This window comes from Anomaloglossus baeobatrachus, chromosome 2 (assembly GCF_048569485.1).
Source record: "Anomaloglossus baeobatrachus isolate aAnoBae1 chromosome 2, aAnoBae1.hap1, whole genome shotgun sequence".
NCBI lineage: Eukaryota > Metazoa > Chordata > Amphibia > Anura > Aromobatidae > Anomaloglossus > Anomaloglossus baeobatrachus.
Genome location: NC_134354.1, coordinates 42666039 through 42692411, shown reverse-complemented (window position 1 = coordinate 42692411; position 26373 = coordinate 42666039). Strand labels below are relative to the sequence as shown.

The 26373-nt window shown below is 50.8% G+C and overlaps 1 protein-coding gene across 4 annotated transcripts in view; it reads right to left on the bottom strand.

Annotated features, from left to right (window-relative positions):
* Positions 1-26373, bottom strand: part of GART (phosphoribosylglycinamide formyltransferase, phosphoribosylglycinamide synthetase, phosphoribosylaminoimidazole synthetase) — a 133615-nt gene that overhangs the window by 32365 nt on the left and 74877 nt on the right. For all 4 annotated transcript variants that reach the window (XM_075335010.1, XM_075335013.1, XM_075335012.1 and 1 more), the window contains 4 exons: positions 22165-22274; positions 21837-22035; positions 873-1124; positions 444-596 (listed from right to left, as the gene is read on the bottom strand). In XM_075335010.1, coding sequence (XP_075191125.1) covers positions 444-596; positions 873-1124; positions 21837-22035; positions 22165-22274 — 714 coding nt within the window. The remainder of the gene's footprint in view (positions 1-443; positions 597-872; positions 1125-21836; positions 22036-22164; positions 22275-26373) is intronic.

Sequence of the window (26373 nt, the reverse complement as noted above, 5' to 3'; positions counted from 1 at the left end):
TGAATGTAATAATCCGTCCTAGGCAGAGTGGACCGGGCAGGCGCCATCAGAATCTGCTGTAAAGAAATGACAATTTTTATCCTGTTTCCACCAGAAATTTTAATGAATTGGAAGAGTTTTCCAAGTGGTTTTCTTTTGCGGAGGATGTTGGGAGTGGATGGGCGCCATAGAACTGTGTGAACATAGCCCAAGGATATGATCATAATAGCATAGGAAGGAAATGTAGAAGATTTTCCGAGCGGATCTGTTTAGCATGGAAAATATAGAGCAGAATGCAACTGAATGCAAATCAGCGAGGTTATTATATTTGCAGCACGTTGTATTTTACTTGTCTACATGGAATGAGGTGATGTATGCAATGAAAATGTGCAGCACAATCTGCATAAAACTGCCATGGATGAATAACACCACAACATGCGTGTATACCATACATACAACCTCACCTAAAGTTACGCCAAGGGATACCGGGAGGACTCTGGGAATATTCTCCAGCAGACCGCCCCCAGTGATGTGGGCATAGGCCTTCACATGGCCGGACTTCAGGACGGGCAGGAGGGTTTTACTGTAGATTTTAGTAGGAGTCAATAAAAGTTCCCCTACAAGAGAAGAAAGACTACAGATATATAAAAAAAAAAAAAAAAAAAAAAAAAAAAGGGCAAAAAAACCCCAAAAACAACCAACAACAGACAACACAACAAAAGACAACACAAACAAAACACAACCAAACAAACATCTCAAGGACAAGATTTTAGACAGCCACAGAAGATGGCATATAATTAGAGTTAAAGATTAAAAGGTGTCAACATATAGAATTTAGAGAAAAGAAAAAAAAAAAAAAAAACAACAACAACAAAAAATGCACGCACGCTCACCCAATGTCCCAATCCCACATCCAGTTGGTGATGAAGACGACAATTCCAGAGATGACTTCTCAAGAATCTTCCGGACTAAGCTGAATCCATTGCTGTGAACCCCGGAGGAAGTGACGCCGATCACCAGGTCACCGGCAGCGATCTTCTCCAGAAGTGGCAGCATGCAGCCCCGCTCTACTGCGCCCACAGCAAAGCCGGCCAGGTCGTACTCCCCGGGGGCGTACATTCCTGGCATCTCCGCAGTTTCCCCACCTGAAGACAATAAAGGGCAAGAATCAATCACTCTTAGTCTATGTGCGCACTTTGCGTTTTTTTTCATGCGTTTCCGCAGCGTTTTGAACTGCAGCGTTTTAATGCCAAAATGCATACGTTTTGATTTTCAAGCAAAGTCTATGGGCAATTGGGATTTCTTGTGCACACATTGCTGTTAAAAACGCAGCGTTTCAGTGGCAGAAAATTTGGCAAAAACTCAGTGTTTAAAGAAGTAGCACGTCAATTGTTTTTGCCATTTTGGCAGCGTTTTAATAACAGAGTCAATGTGAACTTTCAAAACGCAACGTTAATCAAAATCCCAGCGTTTTAGATGCTTTTTTGATGCAGAAAGAAGGGAATTTTGTTACTTACCGTAAATTCCTTTTCTTCTAGCTCCAATTGGGAGACCCAGACGATTGGGTGTATAGCTACTGCCTCCGGAGGCCACACAAAGCATTACACTAAAAAGTGTAAGGCCCCTCCCCTTCTGGCTATACACCCCCCGTGGGATCACGGGCTTGCTCAGTTTTAGTGCTAAAGCAAGAAGGAGGAAAGCCAATAACTGGTTTAAACAAATTCAATCCGAAGTAACATCGGAGAACTGAAAACCGATCAACATGAACAACATGTGTACCCGAACAACCAAAAATCCCGAAGGAAACAGGGCGGGTGCTGGGTCTCCCAATTGGAGCTAGAAGAAAAGGAATTTACGGTAAGTAACAAAATTCCCTTCTTCTTCGGCGCTCCATTGGGAGACCCAGACGATTGGGACGTCCAAAAGCAGTCCCTGGGTGGGTAAATTAATACCTCATGTTAGAGCTGTAAAACAGCCCTTCCCTACAAGGAGGCAACCGCCGCCTGCAGGACTCTCCTACCTAAGCTGGCATCCGCCTAAGCGTAGGTATGCACCTGACAATGCTTGGTGAAAGTGTGCAGACTCGACCAGGTAGCTGCCTGGCACACCTGCTGAGCCGTAGCCTGGTGCCGTAATGCCTAGGGCGCACCCACGGCTCTGGTAGAATGGGCTTTCAGCCCTGATGGAACCGGAAGCCCAGCAGAACAGTAGGCTTCAAGAATTGGTTCCTTGATCCATCGAGCCAGGGCGGATTTGGAAGCCTGCGACTCTTTACGCTGATTAGCAACAAGCACAGAGAATGCATCCGAGCGGCGCAGAGGCGCCGTGCGGGAAATGTAGATTCTGAGTGCTCTCACCAGATCCAACAAATGCAAATCCATTTCATATCGATGAAATGGATGAGGCAAAAGGAAGGTAAGGAGATATCCTGATTGAGATGAAAGGGGGATACCACCGTAGTGAGAACTCCGGAATCGGGCGCAGCACTGCCTTGCCTTGGTGAAACACCAGGAAGGAAGCTTTTGGATGACAGCGCTGCTAGCTCGGACACTCTCCTAAGAGACGTGACCGCTACCAGAAAGGCCTCTTTCTGGGAAAGTCGAGAGAGTGAAACATCTCTCAGAGGCTCGAAGGGCGGCTTCTGGAGAGCAATTAGTACCCTGTTCAGATCCCATGGGTCCAACGGCCGTTTGTACAGAGGGACAATGTGACAAACCTCCTGCAGGAACGTGTGTACCTGAGGAAGTGGTGCTAGGCGCTTCTGAAGAATACAGATAGCGCTGAGACTTGTCCTTTAAGGGAGCCGAGTGACAACCTTTTTCCAAACCAGATTGCAGGAAGGAAGGAAAAGTAGGGAATGCAAATGTGCAGGGAGACACTCCCTGAGCAGAGCATTAAGAGAAGAATATCCTCCACATCCTGTGGTAGATCTTGGCAGACGTCGGTTTTCTAGTCTGTCTCATGGTGGCAATGACGTCCTGAGATAATCCTGAAGACGCTAGGATTCAGGACTCAAAGGCCATACCGTCAGGTTCAGGGCCGTAGAATTCAGATGGAAAAAACGGCCCTTGGGACAGGAAGTCTGGCCGGGCTGGTAGTGCCCACGGTTGGCAGACCGTGAGATGCCACAGATCCGGGGACTACGACCTCCTCGGCCAGTCTGTGGCGATGAGGATGGCGCGGCGGCAAACGGACCTGATGTTGCGTAGCCCTCTGGGCAGCAGTGTCAGAGGGGGAAACACATAGGTAGCTGGAACTGCGACCAAACCTGAACTAAGGCGTCTGCCGCCAGAGCTCTTTGATCGTGATACCGCGCCATGAAAATCGGAACCTTGTTGTTGTGCCGAGACGCTATTAGGTCGACGTTCAGCATCCCCCAGCGTTGACAGATTTCCTGAAAACCGTCCGGGTGAAGATACCCTTCCCCTGCGTCCATACCCTGGCAACTGAGGAAGTCTGCTTCCCAGTTTTCTGCGCTCGGGATGTGAACTGCGGATATGGTGGATGCTCTGTCTTCCACCCCCATCAGACTCCGCCGGACTTCCTGGGAGGCTTGCCGACTGCGTGTTCCGCCTTGGTGGTAGATGTATGCCACCGCTGTGGAGTTGTCCGACTGAATTCGGATGTGTGTGCTTTCCAGCCACGGCTGGAAGGCTTGCAGGGCAAGATACACTGCCCAGATTTCCAGCACATTGATTTGAAGGATGGACTCCTCTGAAGAGAGTCCTTGACCGTCTGAGAAGGGGGACGTTCCTTCTAGGGACGTCGACTTCCCATCCCATTGGCAAAGAATGCCACATTGGAGTGGACGCAGATGAAACTGCGCGAAAGTGACTGCCTCTGCATGAGGCGTGTTAAGGGGTGTGACTGGCCGTGAAGGAGAGAGACTGCACCCCCGTCTGTAGTGAACGCTGTTTGTCCAGCGGAAGCGTCACTATCGCTGAGGGAGCGTGACACTCCATGCCCAGATATGTCAGCGATTGGGTCGGTGTCAGATTTAACCCTGAGAAGTTGATGATCCACCCGAAACTCTGGAGAGTCTCCAGCGCTACGCTCAGGCTGTGTTGGCATGCCTCTTGAGAGGGTGCCTTGACAAGTCGACCGTCCAAGGAAGGATCACCGAGTGACCCTGAGAGTGCAGGACTGCTCCCACTGCTGCCCTGAACTTGGTGAAAACCCGTAGGGCTGTCGCCAGACCGAAGGGCAGGGTTACGAACTGAAGATGCTCGTCTTCAATAACGAAACGTAGCAAACGTTGGTGCTCTGGAGCAATCGGCACGTGGAGATAAGCATCCTGATGTCTATTGATGCTAGGAAATCTCCTTGAGACATTGAGGCAATGACGGAGCGGAGGGATGCCATCCGGAACCGCCTGGCCTTCACGTGCTTGTTGAGCAGTTTTAGGTCCCCCACAATCAGATTGGAGGAAAAACCGTGTCTTGTTCCTGAAGAGGAACAGGAATTACCACTCCTTCTGCCTGCAGAAGAGCATCGGCTCGGTGGGTAGGTGGGGAAGTTCTGAAGAATCGAGCCGGAGGCCGAGAACAGAACTCTATCCTGTACACGTGAGACACAATGTCTCTCACCCACCGGTCTGTGACCTGTGGCAGCTAAATGTCGCCAAGGCGAGAGAGTCTGCCACCAACCGCGGATGCGGAGAGAGAGAGCTTAAAGTCATGAGGAGACCGCCTTGGAAGCGGTTCCTCTGGCTGCCTTCCTTGGGCGTGATTGAGCCCGCCTGGAATCTGAGCCCCTCTGAGCCTTTTGAGCTCTTTTGGACTAGGACAATTTGGACCTGCCCGAGCCTGGGAAGGACCGAAACCTCGACTGTCTCTCTCGGACAGCATTAATAGGGTAAGTCGCAATGCAGACATTGAGAGGATAAGGACGCTACCTGCGGCACAGATGTACCTGTGCTCAAGACCAGCTGCGCAAGACCAGCTGACATAGCTTAGAGTGCCCATACGGCTGCGAATGCCGGAGCAACCGACACGCCGATAGCTTCATAGACAGATTTCAACCAGAGGTCCATCTGTCTGTCAATGGCATCTTTAAGTGAAGTCCCATCTCCACTGCAACTATGGATCTAGCCGCAAGCCTGGAGATTGGGGGATCCACCTTTGGACCCTGTGTCCAGCGCCTGACCACGTCAGGGGGAAAGGGATAACATGTATCCTTAATACATTTGGAGAAACGCTTATCTGGTAAGCGTGGTGATTCTGAGCTGCTTCTCTGAAGTCAGCGTGGCCAGAAAAGTACTCAATGTACGCTTGAGATACTGAAATGGGATTTCTCCTGCTGGGAAGCTGACTCCTCCACTGAAGGAGCTGGGGGAGAGATATCCAACATGCCATTGCTGGACGCTATAAGATCATTCCCCATGGCGTCACCATCCGGTGTATCCGGATTGAGAGCGGTGTCAGGATCAAAGTCCTGATCAGCTACGTCTGCCTCATCATACAGAGAGTCCTCTGCTGTGACCCTGACTAGTGATGAGGCCGAGTGCCGCTCCCAGCGAGCTCGCTTAGGCTGTCTGGGACTGTCGTCCGTGTCAGAGCCTTCACCCTGGAATGCCTGGGACCCCCCCGGAGCACTGATTTTGTTCCAAATGAGGGTGGCCAGGGAGCAGTGATCAAGATTGCCCATGGCCTGTCTGGACTGCAAGTCACTATCCCATGACAATCTATCAGCCGAAACTGCAACACCGTCCCTGTCCATGGACAGGGTTCACAGGTGGTTCCTTTGGCCACCTCTAGTAGAGACCCCGGCTGACCAAGTGCTACAGAGGAGCATTGCACACAACGGGGGTCAGTGGAACCTGCCGGTGGAACAGTATCACATGCAGTAAAAGCAGCATAGAAAGCCTGTATTGCTTTTTTGCTGCTGTAGTCTAGCCATCTAGGAGCATATAGCCAAGAATAGCGACCGTACAGTGCAATGTATAGCATACAAGCATAAAGTACAAATGAGCACTTCAGCACATGCAATATGAGCAGCATAGAAAGCCTGTGTTGCTTTTTTTGCTGCTGTAGTCCAGCCATCTAGGAGCATATAGCCGAGAATAGCGACCGTACAGTGCAATGTATAGCATACAAGCATAAAGTACAAATGAGCACTTCAGCACATGCAATATGAGCAGCTTAGAAAGCCTGTGCCTTGGCACCCTTGCTTTTTTGCTGCTGTAGACTAGCCATCCAGGAGAATATCGCCAAGAATAGCGACCGTACAGTGCAATGTATAGCATACAAGCATAAGTACAAATGAACACTTCAGCACATGCAATACAAGCAGCCTAGAAAAACTGTGCCTTAGCACCTTTGCTTTTTTGCTGCTGTATTCTAGCCATTCTAGGAGAATATAGCCAAGAATAGCGACCGTACAGTGCAATGTATAGCATACAAGCATAAGTACAAATGAACACTTCAGCACATGCAATACAAGCAGCATAGAAAGCCTGTGCCTTAGCACCCTTGCTTTTTTGCTGCTGTTGTCTCGCCATCTAAGAGGGCATATAGCCAAATATAGCGACCTACAGTGCAGTGTAAGCATAAAATACAAATGGACACAACGGTATTTAGTGGGGTCAGCACTTCAGGTGCTGCTTACCGCCCGCCTATAGGCGGGTGTGTGGTCGCCAGAGTCCTGTGACTGGTTGCCCAGAGCTTGTCTCCGTTCTCCAGCTCGGACTGCAGGAATGGCTGCCGGCGTCCTTCTCCAGCTCGTGTGACGAGGGGCGGGCCGTGGGCGTGCCCCAGGCAAGAGCGGGAAACCGGCGTCCCACTGTGTCCAGTGAAGGGGGCTGGAGAATGCAAAGCAGACTCCAGCCCTCGGCGCTGACTTTCTGTACAGCGTCCCGCCTCTCCCCTGACTGGCAGGGCTGGGGGCGGGAACGAAACGAAAACTAGGCCGCAAAGCCGGGGACTCGAGTAATAAGCGCGGCCGTCCTATGTGCACGGCCAGCGCGGAGTCCCCGGCGCACCACAAGTCCCAGCCGCGCCACAGTGTAAAAACACCCAGGAGCGGCCCGGCGCGGCAGTTCCCAATACAAAAATTCACACAGCAAAGCTGCCGTGAATAATAGCACGAGCGCTCCGTGCTGTTGTCCCCGGCGCACTAACACTCCCAGCAATGCTGGTGTGTGTGTGCGCGATGTGTACGGGGACACAGAGTACCTTAATGTAGCAGGGCCCTGTCCCTGACGATACTCAGCTCCATATCCAGCAGGTTCTCTGGGTCTGTGGATGGAGCCCGGTCTCAGTGCCTGGAGACCTGTAAGATCCCACTTCACCCAGAGCCCTGAGGGGGGATGGGGAAGGAAAACAGCATGTGGGCTCCAGCCTCCGTACCCGCAATGGGTACCTCAACCTTAACAAACACCCGACACAAGTGGGGTGAGAAGGGAGCATGCTGGGGGCCCCATATGGGCCCACTTTTCTTCCATCCGACATAGTCAGCAGCTGCTGCTGACTAAAAACAGTGGAGCTATGCGTGGATGTCTGACCTCCTTCGCACAAAGCTTGAAAACTGAGCAAGCCCGTGATCCCACGGGGGGTGTATAGCCAGAAGGGGAGGGGCCTTACACTTTTTAGTGTAATGCTTTGTGTGGCCTCCGGAGGCAGTAGCTATACACCCAATCGTCTGGGTCTCCCAATGGAGCGCCGAAGAAACATGCTTTTTCGACAAAATAAACGCATGCCTTTTTGACTTTATAATAAGGGCATAATATGTCCCTTTACACACATAGTCATATGAAAAAGTTTGGGCACCCCTATTAATGTTAACCTTTTTTCTTTATAACAATTTGGGTTTTTGCAGCAGCTGTTTCAGTTTCATATATCTAATAACTGATGGACTGAGTAATATTTCTGGATTGAAGAAGGGAATTTTGTTTACTTACCGTAAATTCCTTTTCTTCTAGCTCCTATTGGGAGACCCAGACAATTGGGTGTATAGCTTCTGCCTACGGAGGCCACACAAAGTATTACACTTTAAAAAGTGTAACCCCTCCCCTCTGCCTATACACCCTCCCGTGCATCACGGGCTCCTCAGTTTTGGTGCAAAAGCAGGAAAGAGAAAACTTATAAATTGGTCTAAGGTAATTTCAATCCGAAGGATGTTCGGAGAACTGAAAACCATGAACCAAAAGAACAAACAGCGCGAAGGAAACAGGGGCGGGTGCTGGGTCTCCCAATAGGAGCTAGAAGAAAAGGAATTTACGGTAAGTAAACAAAATTCCCTTCTTCTTTGTCGCTCCATTGGGAGACCCAGACAATTGGGACGTCCAAAAGCAGTCCCTGGGTGGGTAAAAGAATACCTCAATAACAGAGAGCCGAAAAACGACCCCTTCCTACAGGTGGGCAACCGCCGCCTGAAGGACTCGCCTACCTAGACTGGCATCTGCCGAAGCATAGGTATGCACTTGATAGTGTTTTGTAAAGGTGTGCAGACTAGACCAGGTAGCTGCCTGACACACCTGCTGAGCCGTAGCCCTTAACACCCTGTTAAGGTCCCAGGGTTCCAGCGGACGCTTGTAGGGTGGAACTATGTGGCAAACTCCCTGCAGGAACGTGCGGACCTGCGGAAGCCTTGCCAGGCGCTTTTGAAAAAATACTAAGAGCGCCGATACTTGTCCCTTGAGAGAGCCGAGTGACAAACCCTTGTCCATTCCGGATTGAAGGAATGAAAGAAAAAATGGGTAAGGCAAAAGGCCAGGGAGTAAACCCTTATCAGAGCACCAGGACAAGAAGATCCGCCACGACCTGTAATAGATCTTGGCGGACGTTGGTTTCCTGGCCTGTCTCATAGTGGCAATGACATCCTGAGATAAACCCGACGACGCTAGGAGCCAGGACTCAATGGCCACACAGTCAGATTGAGGGCCGCAGAATTCATATGGAAAAACGGCCCTTGTGACAGCAGGTCTGTGCGGTCTGGAAGCGCCCACGGCTGACCCACCGTGAGATGCCACAGATCCGGGAGCCACGACCGCCTCGGCCAATCTGGAGCGACGAGAATGGCGCGACGACAGTCGGATATGATCTTGCGTAACACTCTGGGCAACATCGCCAGAGGAGGAAGCACATAAGGCAGTCGAAACTGCGACCAATCCTGGACTAACGCGTCCGCCGCCAGAGCTCTGTGATCTTGAGACCGTGCCATGAAGGCCGGGACCTTGTTGTTGTGCCGTGACGCCATGAGATCGACATCCGGCGTTCCCCAGCGGCGACAGATCTCTCGAAACACGTCTGGGTGAAGAGACCATTCCCCCGCATCCATGCCCTGACGACTGAGAAAGTCTGCTTCCCAGTTTTCTACGCCCGGGATGTGAACTGCGGAGATGGTGGAGGCTGTGGCCTTCGCCCACAGCAGAATCCGCCGGAGTTCCTGGAAAGCTTGACGGCTGCGCGTGCCACCCTGGTGGTTGATGTACGCGACCGCCGTGGCGTTGTCCGACTGTATGCGGATCTGCCTGCCCTCCAGCCACCGATGGAACGCCTTTAGGGCTAGATACACTGCCCTTATCTCCAGAACATTGATCTGAAGGGAGGACTCTATCGGAGTCCAGGTTCCCTGAGCCCTGTGGTGGAGAAAAACCGCTCCCCACCCTGACAGGCTCGCGTCTGTCGTGACCACAGCCCAGGATGGGGGCAGGAAGGATTATCCCTGCGACAGAGAGTTGGGAAGAAGCCACCACTGAAGAGAGGTTTTGGCTGTAAGGGAAAGAGAGACGTTCCTGTCGAGGGACGTCGACCTCCTGTCCCATTTGCGGAGAATGTCCCATTGGAGTGGGCGCATCTGGAACTGCGCGAAGGGCACTGCCTCCATTGCTGCCACCATCTTCCCCAGGAAGTGCATGAGGCGCCTCAAGGGGTGTGACTGACCCCGAAGAAGAGATTGCACCCCTGTCTGCAGCGAAAGCTGTTTGTCCAGCGGTAGCTTGACTACCGCTGAGTGAGTATGAAACTCCATCCCGAGGTAAGTCAGTGATTGGGTCGGTGTCAACTTGGACTTTGGGAAGTTGATGATCCACCCGAACTGCTGGAGAGTCTCCAGAGCGACGGTCAGGCTGTGTTGACACGCCACCCGGGAGGGAGCCCTGACTAGGAGATCGTCTAAGTAAGGGATCACCGAGTGGCCCTGAGAGTGTAGGATCGCCACAACGGATGCCATGACCTTGTGAAGACCCGTGGGGCTGTCGCCAGGCCGAAAGGCAGTGCCACGAACTGAAGGTGTTCGTCCCCGATGGCGAAACGCAGGAAGCGTTGATGCTCGGGTGCGATCGGCACATGGAGATAAGCATCCTTGATGTCGATTGATGCTAGGAAGTCTCCTTGTGACATCGAAGCGATGACCGAGCGGAGAGATTCCATCCGAAACCTTCTGGTGCTCACATGCCTGTTGAGCAGTTTGAGGTCCAGAACGGGACGGAATGATCCGTCTTTCTTTGGCACCACGAACAAGTTGGAGTAGAAGCCGTGACCATGTTCCTGAGGGGGAACGGGAATCACCACTCCTTCTGACTTCAGAACGCCCACAGCCTGAAAAAGTGCTCCGGCCCGAGATGGGGGCGGAGATGTTCTGAAGAAACGAGTCGGAGGACGAGAGCTGAACTCTATCCTGTAACCGTGAGACAGAATGTCTCTCACCCATCGGTCTTGGACATGTGGCCACCAGGCGTCGCAAAAGCGGGAGAGCCTGCCACCGACCGAGGATGCGGTTCGGGGAGGCCGAAAGTCATGAGGATGCCGCCTTGGAGGCATTGCCTCCGGCGGTTTTTTGGGGGCGTGACTTAGACCGCCACGCATAAGCGTTCCTCTGGCCCTTCTCTGGCCTGTTGGACGAGGAGGATTGGGACTTGGCTGAGGGCCGAAAGGACCGAAACCTCGGTTGTATTTTCCGTTGCTGAGGTCTCTTCGGTTTGGACTGGGGTAAGGACGAGTCCTTTCCCTTGGATTCCTTAATAATTTCATCCAATCGTTCGCCAAACAATCGGTCGGCAGAAAACGGCAAACCGGTTAAGAACTTCTTGGAAGCAGAGTCTGCCTTCCATTCGCGTAGCCACATGGCTCTGCGGACTGCCACCGAATTAGCGGATGCTACCGCTGTACGGCTACGTGGAGAAGACTGTGGAAAAACCAAGCGCAAATAGGGTTTTACCCCAATATGTACGGGGTGGGGAGGGGGGAGTCAAGGTACTCACCAAATGTAGTTGTGCAAGCCACAACTACTATAAAAGCATGTATTTTGCGGATCCCAGGCAGCAGCCACCAGCAGGGAAAGTAGAGAAAAAAAATTATTCAGCTCACCCATGTAAGGTCCTCCAGTCTGCGGTTGATGCACGTAGTCCTGCGGACAGGCAGGTCCAGCTTCAGAGTAAACGGTAATAGAAAATGAGTGGGACTCAGCACCAATATGGATGAATAAAAATCTTCATGCTTTATTTGAAAAGTTTAAAAATAAAGAAAAGGGTCACAAATCATCCAAAATCGCCATGCGACTTGCCGTGCGGCTTGACGCGTTTCGGACACAAAAGGGGAATTTAAAAACAGTCCTAAATCATAAGCCTGACAGATTTGATGTTTCTTGTTCTTGATGGTCCTGATGAAGGGGGCAGAAGCTCCAGAAACGCGTTGACCCATATGATTAATAAAGTGACATTAATCTGAACATCTGCTGGAGTGATCTCTTTGGCGCAGCAAGTGAACACCTTCCTCCTTTACTCTCTGTGAACCGCTGTACGGCTAGCAGAGTCCAGGACGGCGTTCATGGCGTAGGACGAAAAAGCCGACGCCTGAGAAGTCAAAGACGCAACTTGCGGAGCAGAGGTACGTGTGACCGCATTAATCTCAGCCAGACAAGCTGAGATAGCTTGGAGTGCCCACACGGCTGCAAAGGCCGGGGCAAAAGACGCGCCTGTGGCTTCATAGATGGATTTCACCAGGAGCTCTGCCTGCCTGTCAGTGGCATCCTTGAGCGATGAGCCATCTGCAACTGATACTACAGATCTAGCCGCCAGTCTAGAGACTGGAGGATCCACCTTGGGACATTGAGCCCAACCCTTAACTACGTCAGAGGGGAAGGGGTAACGTGTGTCATTAAGGCGCTTAGTAAAGCGCTTGTCCGGAAATGCTCTGTGCTTCTGGACAGCATCTCTGAAGTTAGAGTGATCGAAAAACGCACTCCGTGTACGTTTGGGAAATCTAAACTGGTGTTTCTCCTGCTGCGAAGCCGACTCCTCTATAGGTGGAGTTGGGGGAGAAAGATCTAGCACCTGGTTGATGGACGCTATAAGGTCATTTACTATGGCGTCCCCTTCAGGTGTATCAAGATTGAGAGCAACGTCAGGGTCAGAGCCCTGAGCTGCGACGTCCGCCTCATCCTCCAGAGAGTCCTCAAGCTGAGACCCCGAGCAGCGTGAGGAAGTCGGGGAAGATTCCCAGCGAGCCCACTTAGCCGGTCTGGGACTGTGGTCCGTGCCGGAGTCCTCCACGTGAGACCTAGGGGCCACCCCGGGAGCACGCTGCGGCGCAGACCGAGAGGGGCCTGGAGGCGATGATCCGACAGTGCCCGGGGCCTGTGTAAGGACCGGTCTGGACTGCAAGGCTTCTGGTAGCTTGGCAGACCATTTGTCCATAGACTGAGCCATGGATTGTGAAAGCGACTCAGTTTCTCAGCAAAAACTGCAAACTCTGTCCCTGCCTCCTGGACAGGGGAAGCAGGAGGGTCAGCCTGAGCCGAGGGGCCCACTAGTGACCGAGGCTCCGGCTGAGCAAGTGCAACAGGGGTCGAGCATTGCTCACAGTGAGGGTAGGTGGAACCCGCAGGTAACATAGCCCCACAAGAGGTACAGGTTGCAAAAAAACCCTTTGCCTTAGCGCCGTTGTTGTAAAAATGGCTGCCGGAGCTCTCAGGGGAGAAGGGAGCCGTGGGCGGCGACTAGTAAAGTGCGGGAATCTGGGGCCCCACAGTGATCAGTGAGGGGGGGGGGAGGAAACCTAAAGTATGCTCCAGCCCTCACTGCCGACGTCAGGTCGACCGTCCCGCCCTTACCCCTGACTGGCAGGCCTGGGGGCGGGAGTTATGGTACTAGGCCGCAATGAAGCCGGGGACTAAATTTAATACCGCGGCCGACAAACAGGCGCGGAAGTCCCGGTCTTCACAAACCAGCAGCTGCTGCAGCGTCTGTGAAACAAGCGCTCCATGCACCGTCCCCATGGGGACACAGTACCTTTAGATGCAGGGACACAAAGCATAAAACTGAGGAGCCCGTGATGCACGGGAGGGTGTATAGGCAGAGGGGAGGGGTTACACTTTTTAAAGTGTAATACTTTGTGTCGCCTCCGGAGGCAGAAGCTATACACCCAATTGTCTGGGTCTCCCAATGGAGCGACAAAGAAATAAGGTTTATTGTACTAACAGAAAATGTGCAATCCGCATTTAAACAAAATTTGACAGGTGCATAAGTATGGGCACCCTTATCAATTTCTTGATTTGAACACTCCTAACTACTTTTTACTGACTTACTAAAGTACTAAATTGGTTTTGTAACCTCATTGAGCTTTGAGCTTCATAGGCAGGTGTATCCAATCATGAGAAAAGGTATTTAAGGTGGCCACTTGCAAGTTGTTCTCCAATTGGAATCTCCTATGAAGAGTGGCATCATGGGCTCCTCAAAACAACTCTCAAATGATCTGAAAACAAAGATTATTCACCATAGTTGTTCAGGGGAAGGATACAAAAAGTTCTCTCAGAGATTTAAACTGTCAGTTTCCACTGTGAGGAACATAGTAAGGAAATGGAAGAACACAGGTACAGTTCTTGTTAAGCCCAGAAGTGGCAGGCCAAGAAAAAATATCAGAAAGGCAGAGAAGAAGAATGGTGAGAACAGTCAAGGACAATCAACAGACCACCTCCAAAGACCTGCAGCATCATCTTGCTGCAGATGGTGTCAATGTGCATCGGTCAACAATACAGCGCACGTTGCACAAAGAGAAGCTGTATGGGAGAGTGATGCGAAAGAAGCCGTTTCTGCAAGCACGCCACAAACAAAGTCGCCTGAGGTATGCAAAAGCACATTTGGACAAGCCAGTTACATTTTGGAAGAAGAAGGTCCTGTGGACTGATGAAACAAAGATTGAGTTGTTTGGTCATACAAAAAGGCGTTATGCATGGAGGCAAAAAAACACGGCATTCCAAGAAAAGCACTTGCTACCCACAGTACAATTTGGTGGAGGTTCCATCATGCTTTGGGGCTCTGTGGCCAATGCTGGCACGGGAATCTTGTTAAAGTTGAGGGTCACATGGATTCAACTCAGTATCAGCAGATTCTTGACAATAATGTGCAAGAATCAGTGACGAAGTTGAAGTTACGCAGGGGATGGATATTTCAGCAAGACAATGATCCAAAACACCGCTCCAAATCTACTCAGGCATTCATGCAGAGGAACAATTACAATGTTCTGGAATGGCCATCCCAGTCCCCAGACCTGAATATCATTGAAAATCTGTGGGATGATCTGAAGCGGGCGGTCCATGCTCGGCGACCATCAAACTTAACTGAACTGGAATTGTTTTGTAAACAGGAATGGTCAAATATACCTTCATCCAGGATCCAGGAACTCATTAAAAGCTACAGGAAGCGACTAGAGGCTATGATTTTTGCAAAAGGAGGATCTACAAAATATTAAATGTCACTTTTATGTTGAGGTGCCCATACTTTTGCACCGGTCAAATTTTGTTTAAATGCAGATTGCACATTTTCTGTTAGTACAATAAACCTCATTTCAATCCAGAAATATTACTCAGTCCATCAGTTATTAGATATATGAAACTGAAATAGCTGTTGCAAAAAAGAGAATTTTGTTACTTACTGTAAATTCTTTTTCTTATAGTTCCGTATTGGGAGACCCAGACCATGGCTTCTGCCTCTGGAGGACACACAAAGTACTACACTTAAAAGTGTAGCTCCTCCCTCTGAGCTTATACACCCCCTGGTAGCCAGTCCTAGCCAGTTTAGTGCAAAAGCTGAAGGAGAATAGCCACCCACAAGTAGAACCGAGTAAGAACCGGAACAACCGGAGACTCTGTCCACGACAACAGCCGGTGATAACACACGGAACAAGAAAATTGCCAACAGGCAACAGGGAGGGAGCTGGGTCTCCCAATACGGAACTATAAGAAAAAGAATTTATGGTAAGTAACAAAATTCTCTTTTATCGTTCCTTTGGGAGACCCAGACCATGGGACGTTCCAAAGCTGTCCCTGGGTGGGAATAAACAGAAAAAACTAAGAAGTAGGCGGAGCCTAACTTCACAAGTGGGCGACAGCCGCCTGAAGGATGCGTCTGCCCAAGCTCGCATCTGCCAAAGCATGAGCATGCACTTGGTAGTGCTTCGAAAAGGTATGCAGGCTAGTCCAAGTGGCAGCCTGACAGACTTGTTAAGCCGTAGCCTGGTGCCTAAAAGCCCAAGAGGCACCGACAGCTCTGGGCGAGTGTGCTTTGATCCCCGGCGGGGGAGGCACCCGAGTACTCTGGTAGGCGTCCGAAATGGTTGATCTAATCCAATGGGCCAAGGTCGGCTTAGAAGCAGAGAGACCCTTGCGCCGCCCTGTGGTTAGCACAAAAAGAGAGGTGCACCACCTAAGCGCAGCGGTGCAAGACACAAATCCGGAGAGCACGCACCAGATCTAGAGTATGCAGCGCTTTCTCAAAGCGATGAACAGGGGCCGGACAGAAGGAAGGCAAGGAAATATCCTGGTTAAGGTGGAAGGGAGAGACCACCTTAGGAAGAAAGTCCGGGGTCGGACGGAGAACTACCTTGTCTTGGTGAAAAACCAAAAAAGGTGACTGAGGAGAGCGCAGCCAAATCAGAGACTCTCCTGAGAGAAGTTATGGCAACTAGAAAGGCCACCTTTTGAGAAAGACAACACAAGAAACCTCCCTAAGGGGCTCGAAAGGGGGTTTCTGCAATACCGTGAGGACCAAGTTAAGGTCCCAGGGATCCAAGGGCCGCCGATAAGGCGGAATGATGTGAGAAGCACCTTGCATGAAGGTGCGGACCTGAGCCAGCCGGGCAAGACGCCGCTGGAACAGCACTGATAGAGCTGAGACTTGTCCCTTGAGAGAGTTGAGGGACAGTCCTAGCTGCAGACCGGACTGTAGAAAGGACAGAAGGGTCTGCAACGAGAATGGCCAAGGAGAATGGCCGGAAGAGCGACACCAGGACAGGAAAATTTTCCAAGTCCTGTGATAGATCTTGACGGAGGAAGACTTACGGGCCCGAGTCATAGTGGAGATGACTTCAGGAGGAATACCAGAAGCCGTCAAAATCCAGGACTCAAGAGCCACGCCGTCAATTTGAGTGCCGCAGAATTCGGGTGGAAAAACGGACCTTGCGAGAGCAGGTCTGGACGGTCCGGAAGATGCCACGGCATCTCTACGAACAGATGGAGCAGGTCCGGATACCAAGCTTGCCTGGGCCAGTCCGGTGCAATGAGGATCACTCGACGGCCCTCCATTCTGATCTTGCGCAGGACTCTGGGCAAGAGAGCTAGAGGGGGAAACACGTAGGACAGACGAAACTGGGACCAGTCTTGAACCAGAGCGTCCGCGGCGAAGGCCTGAGGATCGTGGGAGTGAGCCACGTAAACCGGAACCTTGTTGTTGTGACGGGATGCCATTAGGTCCACGTCCGGAGTGCCCCACTTGCGGCAGATTGACTGAAACACTGCCGGGTGCAGGGACCACTCGCCACCATCCACGGATTGACGGCTGAGATAATCTGCCTCCCAGTTTTCTACGCTAGGGATGTGGACTGCGGATATGGTGGACTTGGAGTCCTCCGCCCATTGAAGAATGCGTTGGACCTCCAACATTGCCAGGCGGCTGCGTGTCCCGCCTTGGTGATTGATGTAGGCAACCGCTGTCGCGTTGTCTGACTGGACTCGAATGTGCCTGCCCGCCAACAGGTGGTGAAAGGCTAGGAGAGCTAGAAGCACAGCTCTGGTTTCCAGCACATTGATTGAAAGGGCTGACTCGGACGGAGTCCAAGTGCCCTGTGCTCTGTGGTGGAGATGTACCGCTCCCCAGCCGGATAGGCTGGCATCCGTGGTGAGAATCACCCAGGACTGAGTCAGGAAGGAGCGCCCTTGGGACAGGGAGAGGGGTCGAAGCCACCACTGAAGGGAGCTCCTGGTCCGTGGCGACAGGTCCACTAACCTCTGTAAGGAGGAAGGCCGCTTGTCCCAACAGCGGAGAATGTCCAGCTGCAGAGGACGCAGATTGAACTGGGCAAAGGGAACCGCCTCCATGGAGGCCACCATTTGACCCAGCACCTGCATCAGGCGCCTGAGGGAATAACGGCGGGGCCTCAGGAGAGAGCGCACCGCTAGCCGGAGAGACTGCTGTTTGATTAAGGGCAACTTCACAAGTGCCGGCAAAGTCTCGAACTGCATCCCTAGGTACGTGAGACTCTGGGTCGGAGTCAGAGTGGATTTGGGAAGATTGACAATCCACCCGAATTGGGCTAGGGTGGCGAGAGTGAGCGAAACACTCCGCTGACAGTCTGCGCTGGATGTACCCTTGACCAGAAGGTCGTCCAGATAAGGAAGCACTGCTAACCCCTGGAGGTGCAGGACCGCAATCACTGCCGCCATGACCTTGGTGAATACCCGAGGGGCCGCGGCTAACCCGAAGGGGAGAGCCACGAATTGGAAATGATCCTCTCCTATCACAAAACGTAACCAACGCTGATGTGACACTGCGATTGGCACATGTAGATAGGAATCTCGGATATCGATGGACGCCAGGAACTCCCCTTGGGTCATTGAGGCAATGACTGATCGCAGAGACTCCATGCGAAAATGCCGCACCCGGACATGCTTGTTGAGAAGCTTGAGATCCAGGATGGGCCGGAAGGTACCGTCCTTTTTTGGAACTAGGAAGAGATTTGAGTAAAAACCTCTGAACCGTTCCTGAGCGGGAACTGGGACAATCACTCCGTTTGCCTGCAAGGACGCCACGGCCTGCGAGAAGGCGGCGGCCTTGGAGCAGGGGGGAGTTGAGAGAAAAAATCTGTTTGGAGGGCTGGAAGAGAATTCTATCCTGTAGCCGTGAGATATGATGTCTCTCACCCACTGATCGGAGACTTGCTTTAACCAAGCGTCACCAAAGTGGGAGAGCCTGCCACCGACTAAGGACGTGGCTGGAGCGGGCCGAGAGTCATGAGGAAGCTGCCTTAGTGGCAGAACCTCTTGCGGTCTTCTGCGGACGCGCTTTTGGGCGCCAGTTGGATTTCTGATCCTTGGCTGAGTTAGCGGACGAGGCGGAAGGCTTAGAGGATGACCAGTTGAGGAACGAAAGGAACGAAACCTCGATTGATTCCTACCCTGGGCAGGTTTCCTGGTCTTGGTTTGTGGCATGGAAGTACTCTTCCCGCCAGTAGATTCTTTAATGATTTCATCCAGCTGTTCACCAAACAGCCGTGAACCAGCAAAAGGGAGCCCAGCAAGAAACTTCTTGGAAGAAGAATCTGCCTTCCACTCTCGAAGCCACAAAATCCTGCGGATAACAAGAGAATTAGCTGAAGCCACCTCAGTGCGGTGAGCAGCCTCTAGCATGGCAGACATGGCATAAGATGAAAAAGCTGAAGCCTGAGCAGTTAAGGTAACCATCTCAGGCATAGATTCCTTGGTGAGGGAATGCATCTCCTCTAGAGAAGCAGAGATGGCTTTGAGAGCCCACACTGCTGCAAAAGTCGGGGAAAACGCGGCCCCCGCAGCTTCATACACACATTTGGCCAGAAGGTTAATCTGACGGTCAGTGGAATCCTTAAGTGAGGTGCCGTCAGCCACCGACACAACGGTCCGGGCTGAGAGCCTAGACACCGGAGGGTCTACCTTTGGGGAGTGAGACCACTCCTTGACCACCTCAGGTGGAAATGGAAACCGGTCATCAGAACCACGCTTTGGAAGGCGTTTGTCAGGGCAGGCCCTGGGTTTGGTCACAGCGGTCTGAAAACTGGAGTGGTTAAAGAACACACTCTTCACTCTCTTAGGCGAGGTAAACTGATGTTTTTCTGCCAAAGATAGTTGCTCCTCTGACACTGGCGGATTGAGATCCAGCACAGAATTAATAGAAGCAATCAAATCACTAAGATCTGAGTCACCCTCAGAGAAATCGATGGGATACATAGCCTCCGAGCCCCCAGTGAGGGCATCCTCCTCATCTTGAGAGTCAGCTCTTGAGACAGAGCCGTGGGATGGGGAGGGGGGAGGAAACCCTGCGCCTTCTCTTAGAAGGACGGGGCCTGGGATCAGATGATGAATCCTCCGTGAGCTCCGATGGACGGAGGTCAGAGGATAGGAGTCCTCTGTCAAGAGTATTAGAGGCACCCTGTGAGGGAGGCTGATGCATATTCATCAAAGTCCTGGACAAAAGTCCCATGGACTCAGCAAATGACTGGGATATGGACCTAGAAAAGGACTCTACCCAGGCCGGGGGTTCAGTCACAGGTGCAGCAGCAGCCTGAGAGACCACTGGGGGTGAGACTCCAGGCTGTGGCACCGCCAAGTTAGAGCAACCATCACAGTGTGGATAAATGCTCGGCTCAGGCAGCAGGAGCTTACATGCAGTGAATGCAGAATAAAGCTTTGGAGCCTTGCTCCTTGTGTGAGACATGCTGCTGGAGTGGGGGCTTTGCAGAGAATGAACCCCAGGGAGAATATACAGAGGTCCACAACCGGAGACCGGCTGTGGCTTACCAGACCGCTGAGCGCGGTGTTGTGTGCCCTCCAGATCCCGAAGCCCGGTCCCCCAGTCGCAGCACCTCAGCAGAGATGCAGAATGCAGGATGACCCAGAGCAGAGTGAACTCTGCCTGAGAAATGACTAGGGGGCGTTCCTATAAAAGAGCGGGAACTGGAGGGCTATAGAGACCTGCAGGGAAGGAGGGACGCCCCAGCAGTGGGGAGTGTCCCTCCCCTGTGTAGAACGGCCGCCGGGAGGAGCCGAAACTGTCCCTCTGCATGAGTGACATGCGAGGGCAGGAAAATGAAACTAGGCCTCCGGCGAAGCCAGGGCCTAAATTTAAGCGGCGAGGCCGACAAGCAGGCACCATCGGCGCGGTTCTCAGGCAAAAGCTAGAGAACCCGCCGGAAAAGTTAAAACAATCACATACAGCATACTCTCCCCTTACAATAAAGAACCGGGACCCCCAACATAAACGTCTCAGGTACTTAGCTGCTGAGACGCAGGGCCATGTCCCTGGGGATGAGTGCTCCGGTCCAACAGAATCCTCAAGGGGCTGTGGATGGAGACCGGACTCCTGCCAGGCATGGAGACCGTGCTGGCTCCCACTTCAAGCCAGAGCCCAGAAGGGATGGTGAAGGAGCACGGCATGTAAGGCTGCAGCCTTGTAAATCAACCTTAACAACACCGCCGACACAGTGGGGTGAGAAGGGACATGCCGGGAGTCCAGACATGGACCCGCTTTTCTTCAAACTCTTTCCAAAAGTCAAACAAATCAGATGAGAATGCATGTGTGGATGTATGCCTCCTGACACAAAGCAATAAACTGGCTAGGACTGGCTACCAGGGGGTGTATAGGCTCAGAGGGAGGAGCTACACTTTCAAGTGTAGTACTTTGGGTGTCCTCCGGAGGCAGAAGCTAAACACCCATGGTCTGGGTCTCCCAAAGGAACGATAAAGAAAACCCAAATTGTTATAAAGAAAAAAGGTTAACATTAATAGGGGTGCCCAAAACGTTTTCATATGACTGTATATTCCGACAATTAAATTAATGAAAAAAAACATAATTTTACGTTATTTTATGCATAAATATTATAAAACAGTTATAATTTTAATAAAATAAGCTATTTTGTGTATGATTTAAATCATGATATTTGTTATCATTTTTTCCCGTTTTTTTTTTGTGTTTGAATGTTTAAACTTTATTTAGTAGTATATTTGTATTCAAAACGCATCTGACTTTAAGCAATGAAAAAGCATGTAAATCGCGGTAATAACGCGGCTAAAACACTGTAAAAACACAAGCGTATTTTTAGCGTTTTTGTGGTCATAACCAAATTTGACAGACAATTTCTGCCAGAGGATGCGTTTAGAACTGCAAGAAACTCAACGCAAAGTGCATACACAATCTTAGATTTCCCAAACCGGAAAAAAACATCTCAATATAAAATAATTTGTTTACATAGGGGTGTGGTTGTGGCCATCACTACTGGGAAAAAGGTTTGTGGTGTTTTAGTGTTCAAGAGCTGCTGTCACTATTTGAAACAGGAGAGGTGGTCCGTTCTGGAGATAAGGGAGGAGTAAGGCAGCCGTAAAACTCGGCGGCTCTCCCGACCAGAGCAGGAAAGCTGCATTGAAATACAGGGGTCATGTTCCGGTCAGGAGAGCCACCGGTCAGTCCAAGCATTGCGATCACTGTCCAGAGTTATACAGCTGGCTAACTCTTACCAACTAGTGCGTGATGAGAGAAAGCCTTTCATACTTTTACAAGGAGCTGAAAGCAGGAGCCGTCCTCGCCTAATAAAGGGGGGCACTGATATAACTACTGGGAAAGTTAAGGGAGAGTGTCCACTGGGGTAGTTGGGCAGCTGGTCCAAAAACTGGGAGGTGCAGAAATGAAAATAAGGGATAATAGAGACCGGATTTGTATATCATTAAGAGCTTTTTTTTCCTCTTCAGGGGGTAGACCTGACCCCACAGCGTGTCATTTTTGGGGTTCAACTTTTTAAGCCCATTCATTGACTGAGCAAGGATTCTCATAAATACGGAGTCGTCTAAGAGATAGAAACCTAGTATAAAAGAAGTCCAAATGATAAAGTACAAATCACTACCTAGAAGGGCACATCCGGCCATCTGACAGGCTTTGGCAATACCAGAGACCACCGATTCAGCTACTGACACGTCCAAGGCCCCGCAGCCAAAGTAGTCCAGGAAGAAGAGAGGCTCTGCTCCCTGTGCCAAGATGTCATTGACGCACATTGCCACCAGGTCCTGACCGATTGTGTCATGCTTGTTACACGACTGAGCAATCTATGGAGAGAACAGGACAGCTTCAGCCATGCTGGGAGTCATACAGGAGATGAACCGTTCTAGCATCAGCCATCTGCTGTATTGGTTTTACAAAGTCCCTTTATATATATGTATACGTTCCCAGTTTACCTTTAGCTTTGTTCCTACACCGTCCGTACCAGATACCAGTATGGGGTCAATAAATCCTGCAGCTTTAAGGTCAAAAAGGCCAGCGAAGCCTCCGAGCTCTGCATTACAGCCTGTACGGAGAAAAAAAATAGGAACATTTACAGAAGGTATAAAGTGCTGGCATGTACCGTATTTTTCAGACTATATGACGCACTTTTTCCCCACAAATTTTGGGGGAAAGTGGGTCTTATAGTCTGAATGTGGCTGCGGGGAATGAGAGTGCTGCGGGTTATTGGCGGCACGAGCAGGCTGCAGCAGCACCTGCCGTTACCACATGGACCCGCTCATCTAATATGTCCGCCCATCATCTCTCAGCGCTGAAGCCGGCGTTGACAGGTGGGCGGGATGATGGGCAGGGGGTACACGCATAGGAAAGAGCTGGACGGCATGCTCACCCCTGGCAACTACAGCCTGGAGTGATCATGTACGGCTGTATTCACTGCCCCCCGTGCATCATCATCAGCGCGGGGTGCAGTGAATCAATATACTCACCGGCCACACTCCCTGCAGCATCGCTCGTCCTACTGTCTGTGCCGGCCGCGGCTGTGTGTGGAGACGAGCGGCGCACACAGCGATGACGTCATCGCTGTGCGCACGTGTCCACACACAGCCGCGGTCGGCACAGACAGGAGGACGAGCGATGCTGCAGGGAGTGTGGCCGGCTCAACACAGGTCATCAGCGCTGCTGCTGACACAGACGGGAGGAGCGATGCTGCGTGGAGCTAGGAAAGGTGAGTACAAACATTTTTTTTTTTTTTTTTATGTGCCACAGGATGCGGGACGTATAAAAAGGATGGGGTGGGGTATATTATGAGCAGGATGGGGGTGGGGTATATTATGAGCAGGATGGGGGGGTGGGGTATATTATGAGCAGGATGGGGGGGAATATTATGAGCAGGATGGAGGGGGTATATTATGAGCAGGATGGGGGGGGGTATATTATGAGCAGGATGGGGGGGGTATATTATGAGCAGGATGGGGGGGTATATTATGAGCAGGATGGAGGGGGTATATTATGAGCAGGATGGAGGGGGTATATTATGAGCAGGATGGAGGGGGTATATTATGAGCAGGATGGAGGGGGTATATTATGAGCAGGATGGAGGGGCTATATTATGAGCAGGATGGAGGGGCTATATTATGAGCAGGATGGAGGGGGTATATTATGAGCAGGATGGAGGGGGTATATTATGAGCAGGATGGAGGGGGTATATTATGAGCAGGATGGAGGGGGTATATTATGAGCAGGATGGAGGGGGTATATTATGAGCAGGATGGAGGGGGTATATTATGAGCAGGATGGAGGGGGTATATTATGAGCAGGATGGAGGGGGTATATTATGAGCAGGATGGAGGGGGTATATTATGAGCAGGATGGAGGGGGTATATTATGAGCAGGATGGAGGGGGTATATTATGAGCAGGATGGAGGGGGTATATTATGAGCAGGATGGAGGGGGTATATTATGAGCAGGATGGAGGGGGTATATTATGAGCAGGATGGAGGGGGTATATTATGAGCAGGATGGAGGGGGTATATTATGAGCAGGATGGAGGGGGTATATTATGAGCAGGATGGAGGGGGTATATTATGAGCAGGATGGAGGGGGTATATTATGAGCAGGATGGAGGGGGTATATTATGAGCAGGATGGAGGGGGTATATTATGAGCAGGATGGAGGGGGTATATTATGAGCAGGATGGAGGGGGTATATTATGAGCAGGATGGAGGGGGTATATTATGAGCAGGATGGAGGGGGTATATTATGAGCAGGATGGAGGGGGTATATTATGAACAGGATGGAGGGGGTATATTATGAGCAGGATAGGGGGGGTATATTATGAGCAGGATAGGGGGGTATATTATGAGCAGGATGGGGGTATATTATGAGCAGGATGGGGGGGGTATATTATGAGCAGGATGCGGGGGTATATTATGAGCAGGATGGGGGGGTATATTATGAGCAGGATGGGGGGTATATTATGAGCAGGATGGGGGTATATAGCAGGATGCGGCCATATGCCAGGATGACGGTATATAGCAGGATGTGGGCTATACCAGGATGAGGGACATATAATGTATATACAAGGCAGAGAATTTGGGAACATTACCCCCATAACAGTGTCAGCAGCAGATCCTCGCCCCATAACAGTGTCCTGACCACATTTTTTGCTTACATTTTTTTTCCTATTTTCCTCCTCTAAAACCAGGGTGCGTCTTATGGTTCAGTGCGTCTTATAGTCCGAAAAATACAGTATTTTGGAGATCAATAGGGGGAGAGGAGGAGACTAGAGGTCCAAACTCTTTCCTGCTACAAATATAGATTAGGCTTACAGAAGTCCCAGACTCACGCTCTGCTACTTGCCATTCACTTGGAGTGGTGGCTCCTTATGAGTATTCTTCCAGCACTATAGGACTATAGGTGCAGGAACTTTCTCACAGCTTCTGCCACTGTCCAGAGACCTGCCCTGAATTGAAAGTTCATATACATCTTGTCTCTTCTCTTGCTCCCATCAAAGCTCACAGTTCATATACACTACTCACAAAAATGTAGGGATATTTGGCTTTCGGGTAAAATCAAAGTAATACGTTTTCGCTACAGTGATATTTTATCATTAAAGTCGGGCATTTGAATAGAAGCGTGCAATAGTGATTTCCTCATCTCAATTTACTGAAACAAAAGCCAAATAGTGGTGGGTATACCCCCTAATAATGTCCATGTCCCAACTTGTAATGTATCCATGAGCATCAATTACAACTGACAACGCCTCCTCCTGCTGGTCACAAGTGGAGTTATTGTCTATGGAGACATGGTATTGGTATCCACTCTTTTTGAAGGGCGGCCCTCAGGTCATTGAGATTCTGGGGTACAGAGTTATGGCCTCTACACAGCGACTCAGCTGATCCCATAGGTTTCTATGGGATTCATGTCTGGAGAAAGTGCAGCCGTTCCATCTGAGGTACCCCAGTCTCCAGCAGCCATTCCCTAATGATGTGACCTCGATGAGCTGGAGAATTGTCATCCATGAAGATGAAATTAGGCCGGTGTTGTTCATGCAGAGGCACAATGACTGGATTAATGATGCGATACCAGTAGTAGGTGCTGTAACTGTACTATTCACACAGTCTAGGGCCATTGTGTATTGACCAGAAACTGGCCCACACTAACGCCACCAAAGGCTCGTCCGGTGACAACAGTGGCTGATACATAGCACTCTCCTTGAGGTCTCCAACATCATTGGCAGCCATCATTTCTGCTCAGCATCAATCGACTGTCATTAGTGAACAACACTGAGGCCACCGGTCCCTCTTGCTGCGTAGATGACGCCTGTGCCTGGTGGTGTAGTCAGGTTCCCTTGCAGGTCATCTACCACGCTAATTTATATGGTTTTGAATAGTATGAAGTGACACTTGGGGGGCCTCTTACCCCCCTTAAACATGCTGCATTCATCATCCATTTCTGAAAGGCATTGCTCACAATGAAGCGGTCATCAGTGTGGGATGTGGCCAAAGGACGTTCACTTCTCTGCCTTTCTGTGACTCTTCCAGTCTATCTGTGTCTCTGTACAACTTGTTGGTGACACTCTAAGCTCAGTGGCTACTTCCACCTGAGAACACCCTGCCTGAAGCCTCGCAATGGCACGGCACTGCTGATCGATTGTTAGGTGTTGTCTTGGTCTCATGATGTCAAAATGTGAACAGCATGATGAGGAGCACTGTTTAATATCAATTCTAATTGACCCCTGAAATGTACTGGGTGATTCTTGGAGCAGACACCTGTTGTGAATTTTGCTATTAAGCTCCTTGTCAGAGAACAGCAAGTTGTGGAAAAAGTATAGAAACATTGAACAGTTGGACATGTGCCTCCAAAAGTTCACAAAAGGTCAATAACTTCACCTGAAAAAAAGGCTAGAGGGCATTTTAGGAGGATCCCAAAATGTCAACTGAAAGCCAAATATCTGTAGCACTCCTGAGACCCTCAGGGCACTACAGGGAACTGCATCCTCTTGGGGATGCAGGACCTACCTCCTGGGACCTGGAGTAATAGTGCCGATACCATCAAAGCACAACCAAATCCTAGTATCCACTCCACACCGGGCATAGAAGGGTTAACAAGAGGGATTAGCAAGTCAGTGAAGAGAGAGAGAGGTGTGCGGGCGTGCCTGAGCT